Genomic DNA, 8060 nt, shown 5'->3' with positions numbered 1-8060 from the left:
CATGATGTATATATCTGAATAACGATGTATTAACATGATTTATATATATCTGAATAACGATGTATTAACATGATGTATATATATCTGAATAACGATGTATTAACATGATGTATATATCTGAATAACGATGTATTAACATGATGTATATATCTGAATAACGATGTATTAACATGATGTATATATATCTAATAACGATGTATTAACATGATGTATGTATATCTGAATAACGATGTATTAACATGATGTATTATATCTGAATAACGATGTATTAACATGATGTATATATCTGAATAACGATGTATTAACATGATGTATATATCTGAATACTGATGTATTAACATGATGTATATATCTGAATAACGATGTATTAACAAGATGTATATATATCTGAATAACGATGTATTAACATGATGTATATCTGCACAGTTGGGGCCTTTTTTGCATATTAATCTGGATGAAGTGAACCAACTGAATTTCGCCATAAGAATATTTTATAACACGTAATAAAGTTTATTCACCAGCCCTTATTTCTGTACCAATACTGAAATGTTCAGTCAGATGAGGCATTAATAGTTAATCACCTTTTTTATAACATTACTTATGATTGGAAAACAACAGAGGTTATTGTGAGGATGTGCATTACTGGCACTTTCAGTGAGTTGTTGTTTAAGCACAATTTAATAAATAAACTAGTCCTTCAGTTATAAAACCAACTAAGCATTTCGTGCAACGTTTTCTCATAAAATTCATGAAGGGACAAAAAAGGAGCTTATTAGCTCATCAAGGATGTCTCTTCCAGCTCCCAACTATAACCATGTATTCATCCAGTCTTTTCTTTAACCCTGTTAAATTTTCTGCCTCTACCACCCTTGAAGGCAGCTCATTCCAAAAGCCAACCACCCTGTTTGAGAAGTAATACTGTCTAAACTGCAGATGACTCCTACACTGCCAAAATTTCAATTTATGACCCCTTGTCCTATTGTTTTCACTGCTAAACTCAAAATTTGATGGATCAATATTATCAATATCCTTAATAATCTTATACACTTTAATCAAATCCCCTCTGACTCTTCTCCTCTCCAGGGAAAACAAGTTTCAAGATTTTAGTCTCCTGATAGCATTTCAATATTTCGTTGTATTAGACACATTAATCAATACACCTTTTAATTTGTTTTCTCGATCTGAAAATTAAAACAAAACACCAGAATTAGCTGGAACCACTAAATAAGTTCAACAAATAAAGCAATAACAACTATTCATCTAACTTCATCAGATAAAACCGTTACATTTTTCATTTTGAAGTATTATATTTTTTCTTGACTTCCGAACTTAAAACCGGAAATATATTTTCATTTGAAATAGCTTCAACTCTCGGCACTACTATTGGGACCCTTGTGGGAAAATTCGGCTGTTCGGCTGCCTTCATGGTCGTATACCAACAGTCGGCTGAGCTCTACCCGACTCCTATCAGGGCTCTCGGGATGGGAGCAAGCGCCACCGTCGCATGCATAGCTACAATTTGTACTCCTTATATCATATATCTGGTAAGTATTTTGTTGTGTGGATTAGATTCTCTTTGTATTTTTATTTTTCGTACTTCTTCTCCAATCTTTCCGGGCAATATTACTTAGTTTCCCAGTTATATGTAATTCACTTCGCTTCTTTTCTCCAAGTAGTCTGAGTAACTTTATAGAGATTGTATAACATCTGCTATCTAATCTGCATATTTTTGCAAGAAATCTTAAGTAGCCTCACAGAAGTCCTATGACATCTACAGTTCACTCCACGTCTGTTCTCTAAGCAACTTGAGTAGCCTCACAGAAGTCCTATGACATCTACAGTTCACTCCACGTCTGTTCTCTAAGCAACTTGAGTAGCCTCACAGAAGTCCTATGACATCTACAGTTCACTCCACGTCTGTTCTCTAAGCAGCTTGAGTAGCCTCACAGAGATAGTATGATATCCGCAGCCTGCTTCGATTATAAGCTCAGGCAATCTCAGCCTTACAGGTTTTATTTTACAATTCATCGTGCTTCTGCTATTTTATAGAAATTCGTCTCTCTTCTTCACTCATGTTTCCAGACCTTTAGGTATAAATGTATAAATACTAACTCGGCCATAGTAGAATTATGCTATTGAAACTGAGTAAAAATCAAATCGAAATAATAATTCAATAATCAAGTAACATTAGGTTGGCAGAGTTGTTCATTAATTCAGTACCTATTCAACACTTAATATTGTCTAAACTTTCAAGCCTACTTTCAAGTAACATTAGGTTGGCAGAGTTGTTCATTAATTCAGTACCTATTCAACACTTAATATTGTCTAAACTTTCAAGCCTACTTTCAAGTAACATTAGGTTGGCAGAGTTGTTCATTAATTCAGTACCTATTCAACACTTAGTATTGTCTAAACTTTCAAGCCTACTTTCAAGTAACATTAGGTTGGCAGCGTTGTTCATTAATTCAGTACCTATTCAACACTTAATATTGTCTAAACTTTCAAGCCTACTGGTAGCAATGCAAATTTTTACACAAGTATATGCCATGCCACGAGTATATAAACGTTTGAAGGCTTAACTATACATGTTTTTGCATTCGTTTCAGGCATGTAGAGATCGTACAATGCACAATTATTTTTATTTTATATCAATATTGAGGGGAAAAAAGGAAATAATTAAATTACTTATTAAAATAAAATGGAAAAACTATAGTTTGTGTTTTTGGTACTAGTTTGAGATCCATTTAAACTTTTTTATCAATAAACACTCAACCCGAACGGCGCCTTATGCGCACGAGGATAAATGGTTCAGGTTAAAGGCAGTGGCGTAACTACACTAGATGGCTCCCAGCATAAACAAATAATTGGGCCCCTTATAATTGTTACAATTCTAGCTGATTGATATAATTAATTTAACAGAATAGTACAACTGTCCTTTAGTTCAAACAAATTAAATCTTATGTCTCTCGCCTTGTCAGCAATTCTTAAGTTTTTCATGCTCTTCTAGCCCCCCCCCCCCTGCAATTGCGGGGGCTGCGGGACATACTTGTGTCTCTGGATAGAGACCTCTGTGAGACTCAGGTGTAGCCGTCAGCACCCATCTTTGCAAGGGCTTTATCGAGCTTTTTGATCCGAATAACGGGATTGATTGCCACTTTTACAACACACCCACACCTTGTTTGTGCAGAGCGTGTTCAGTGACAGTGTCAGATGTTAAGTTATGATTCGCCAATTATCAATTAAAAGCTTTTGCTTATACTTCTTAATAGTAAAAATATACACTGTTTTATTATTGTTGGACTTAGGATTCTTCTACAGTAGGTGTCTGTGACTTGTTGGCGATAAATTCAACGATAAATGAACAATTAGCACGCACTCCACTTGTTTCTAAAATAATGTATATATGTATTCGAACTGGTTAAACGTATGTACAACAAATTAGTTACACTATAGAGATTACAGGCATATCATAAACACTATATATACACAGTATAGTTCTCTTCTTCTTATCAAAAGTCACTTAGGCCTATTCAGTAGCTTTAGAATTTCAGTTGACAAGCCGCACTACCTTTTTCTACTTCAATCATGCCAGTATTCCGTGTATAATTCACATATAATTATAGCGTGAGTCACCACAGTCATATACTGCTCTTCTAGTAATCGTCTGGTCCTCGTACTTCAAATATAATTTGTTCTTTTTGTCAACGTGCACTCAGGGTGGTTCAATTACTTTAATACTCGGTTTGACGGAATAAACTACACTTCTTATCTGTTTTAAAACTGTTAGTTTTACTCTTACAGTCTAACATATCAACCGTTAGGCCTATCACTTCTACAGCAGTTAACTTCACGCTGAACTTTTCCTTGGCCGTGACAAACGAACGGAAACAACAGACAGACAATAGCAGAAGAGAGTAAAAAGGAGTGAAATTAGAAGTAATAAATCACATTCTTTTGACACATTTGAAGATGGATAGTTCAGTGTAATTATTTTGCCATTATCCGTATACCTGTAGGCAAAACAAGAGTTCAATAGCTGAGCTTAGGCTAGTGGTTAACATTCCGGTCGGAGGATCGAAGAGATTGTGATTCGATTCTTGTGTCTGTCATGATATAAAAGACTGTTTAGTGTAGATAGTATTAATTAATTTATTTTGTGAGTTAATATTTGATGATTGTTTAGCTGTTGTTTTTTATGATAAGAGAGTTGAAAGCAGACGATTATCGGAAGTTGTGTTTATAATTAATTAATGATGAGACTATCGAATGTTGCGTGCAATACATTGACGTCGAGCATATTGAGATTTCTATAAGGCGGGCAGATGATTAAGTGAGAAACATATAAATATTGTGATAAACTAAGAACACCTTGAATGACGTTATGTCTTGTACCCCACTTTCCATTTTTTACTTGAATGACGTTGTGTCTTGAACCCCCACTTTCCATTTTTTACTTGAATGACGTTGTGTCCTGTACCCCCTACTTTTCATTTTTTAATATTGGAAGATTCAAAGCATTTTAGTTTTATGGACTATTTGATTTTTCTCACCAAATCCTTTCATAGATGTTTGTTGCAAGTAATAATTCTTATTATTTCCATCAGGGAACGTATGACAAACACATCCCTTACTTTATCATTGGAGGAATTTGTTTGATAGCATCATTTGCTGCATCGTTTCTTCCAGAAACTCTGAATGCCAAGTTACCACAAACTATAGAAGACGGAGAAAGATTTGGTAACAGTCAGAAGTATTTTTCTTTTTTCGGGTACGGCTTAATGTTCTCAATTTTTAGTAATTATTATTTTTTTTAATCCAAAATGTCTTGTTTTTGTTTATTTCTTGTTAAACAGAAATCTATTCAATGAGATATTTGTGCTTTGCCCCCATGGATATAGAAATCTGATTTTTTAGCATTATAAACATCAGACTTATTGCTGAGCCACAGAGGGGCGGAAACCCCAAATGCAAAAAAAAAGAAAGAAAATGCATAAGTTTCAAGACTTGTAGAAAAAAAAACCATTGGGGATCAGATTTAATGCTAAGTCAATAATTTCTAACCTACAAAGGCAAATGGGCATTGTTATACTAGGATCTGCATCTAGGACTAACCTAAGTCTCTTAAAGTGACTAGATCTCGTGAAATACCCTTGGGATTATGACCGAAAATATCTTTAAACAACAATAGTACCCAACTGATGATTTAAAGCATGTTTAATCACTGATGTATTTATCATTAAATTACGTTTCTTATGTGTAACTGACTTCATTGACCTAAGTTACAATCTATATAGTTTAATTATTTTTGATCAGAAGTTTATATTGAATAATTTTGTTCAAAAACTTTTTTTTTCGTAGATGAAAATGTTGGCTGTATCATTTTCATCGTTTTGACAATTATTGCAAGTATATCTAAACTAGAAAATACAAGGTTGAGTATGTTGCATTAAAACGCTTTTGTATATGCAAATCAGTAAGTCTTCTGATAACCAAGGCCGATATAAAATCGCGGTGGAACGGAATGTATCAGAACTACATTTTGACATTGCTTATTGTGTCATAGGTATTGTAATGCCACCGAAAACTGGTCTCGTTTAGGAAGGGTATTAAAAAAACATTTTCGATAATATATATTTTCATATATTCAGATCATAAAGATATGTTCTGATTGAGAATTTTTTAATTTCCAAAACGGGGATATCTGTTGTATTTAATGTTATTAGAAAAAAAGGAATATGGATAAACTTGAGGCACTAGGGCCATCCAGAAAGAGACTTGCAACAAGTCGTATCCCAGCCATGGCAAGCCAAATGCGGCGTCTTATAACGTTAGAATCCTGATCCAGTAACTGTGGGCAACATGATCAAGAAGGATCGCCATCTTAAAATGAGTTCAACAGTGTATAGGTTCACGACGATAAGGCTTCCATTTACGTCAACTATTACATATCTCAATCAGCTGGATAATTAAATTTGTATTCATGCTATTCCATAAAATGACTTACCATTCAAGTCGCTGGGTACATCAACTTTGGGTTTCTGTGCAATCAAACTGTTGAAACAGGTGCTGGGAAACCGTCGTCCTCATACACTAAATGTATTATGGAAAGCATAAAGAAAGAAGTTGTTTGCTTTGGATATGACAGCTTTACAACGAAAATTATGCTGGTTGGCTATTGTCGAGATGCATGGTCGTCAGAGAGAGTATGACCGGACGTGGCGACATAGATTATAATAATGTGGTGAGGCTCCAGAATCATTCGCAACTATCAGAACTTCATATCAATGGCGTTAGGACTGTTTCTAAAATAAAGAAATGATTAGTGTCTGTTCTCGAAGTCGGAGCTTCGTAAAATTGGTTTTGAAAAATAATACGTCTTTTGGAAGTTTATCAATTTGTAATGTTTTGGTTTTTAGATTTTAAACATCTGTTGTGACAGTTCGTCAACCTTAAGTAATGAATTGTGTTTTACTTTTTGGGATAATTGCGTGTCCTAATAAATATAGCGTCAATTAGACAAAATATGCTGTAAATGTTCAAACAAAGAACATTTATATATATACACATTTCCTGATATAACGTGTACGTTTTGTTTTCAGTTACCATCCAACATATATTCATATAAGCAGACTATGAACATTCACTGCCATAAAGTAACCATTACAGACACTCTGTTGTCACCAATCAGTTTCAAAGTTTTAAATTCCTTAAACTTTATCTTTCACTTTCCACCAAAATCGACATCTATATAACGATTTGGTTTGGTTGCGTTAAGCGCATAGTTACGCAATAAGCTAGTTGTGCTCTGCGCACCACGGATATCGAAGCTCGATTCTTAGTGTCTTTAGCCTGCTGGCTTACCACTGGTTTAGCACGATCGACTCACTAGAATCCCCGTCACCGAACATGTTTGCCCTTTCAGCCGTGGGGGGAATTATGTAAATTCCACTATTCGTTGGTGGTGTTGACTAGCTGTCTTCTTTTTAGTCTATCACTGCTAACTTAGCGACGGCTAATGCAGATAGTCTAAGAGTAACTTTGCGCAAAATTCAAAATTAATCAAGTTTACCGTTGAGCCAACTGGAGGGCAATATAAAATGAAAACAATGTATTAATATTTGTCATGGATTCTTGAAGGCCTAAGAGTAATGTTGGGGTGTATTTACTGTAAACTAAACCAGGGGCTAATGAATGGTTTAGCATCTTCGAATATTCCTTATAACTTAGTTTTTATCTAAGATACCCTACTTCAAGAAATGTAGTAAGTTTGAATGTTCGTACCTCTGTGGAAGAAATATTATGAACCAGTTCATTTGCTCTTTAGACTTATTAGTGTCACTACAGTTCACTAGGACATTATATGCCTAAAATCAGATCGTTACATTCAATGTTTTAGTTAAATTTCATAAATACTTTATTCATTCACTGGATTTCTAACGTTTGTTTATGCTCCAAATTATTTTAACGGTCCTTAAACGTTTATATAACCACCGATTCTAGTGACATCTGGTGAACATTGTCCATTAATCTTATGCCTAAATGGTAAAAAAAAAAGTCAATATAACGTCTGCTTCACTTTTTTTCTTTTTTTTTCTGCAGATCACAGAACCCTGAAGATAATAATGAAGAAGAAGAAAAGAAAACCGATTCCGTGGTGCAGAAGGAATTATTGTCGACAGTGTAAAGTTTTATAACAATCACACTGTCACCTTTCTTCTGCAATGTATTTAAATAAGTTCTATAAAAGAATGGTAAAATTTTATGAACAAAATTGGGCCTAATGAATAAAATCTCGAATGTGATTATGGACATGAAAAAAGAAAACGAAAACACTTGCACATCGCGATATTTTTTCTATCCACACTTACGTATCTATTATAATCATTCAATCGTTTACAACGAGATAACGATATAAATTTAATATGTTAACACGCCATCTAACGGTTACGAAATTTAACAGATTAAAAAAAAAAAAAAAAGATTCAGAGGAAGAAAAACGGTGCTTAGGCTAATATAACACGTGTAATTTTGAACAGAAACAACTGTAACTGTGAACATTC

The 8060-nt window shown here is 34.2% G+C and overlaps 1 protein-coding gene across 1 annotated transcript in view; it reads left to right on the top strand.

Annotated features, from left to right (window-relative positions):
- LOC106474920 (carcinine transporter-like) overlaps positions 1-7830 on the top strand; it is a 33591-nt gene extending 25761 nt beyond the window's left edge. Inside the window, exons 8-10 of the mRNA XM_022403176.1 lie at positions 1363-1544; positions 4605-4768; positions 7600-7830. Of these exons, the coding sequence (XP_022258884.1) occupies positions 1363-1544; positions 4605-4768; positions 7600-7684 (431 nt within the window). The 3' untranslated portion in view covers positions 7685-7830. The remainder of the gene's footprint in view (positions 1-1362; positions 1545-4604; positions 4769-7599) is intronic.
- Positions 7831-8060: the final 230 nt, after the last annotated feature.

Source organism: Limulus polyphemus, unplaced genomic scaffold (genome assembly GCF_000517525.1).
Source record: "Limulus polyphemus unplaced genomic scaffold, Limulus_polyphemus-2.1.2 Scaffold7853, whole genome shotgun sequence".
NCBI lineage: Eukaryota > Metazoa > Arthropoda > Merostomata > Xiphosura > Limulidae > Limulus > Limulus polyphemus.
This window is presented reverse-complemented; position numbering and strand designations above follow the sequence as displayed.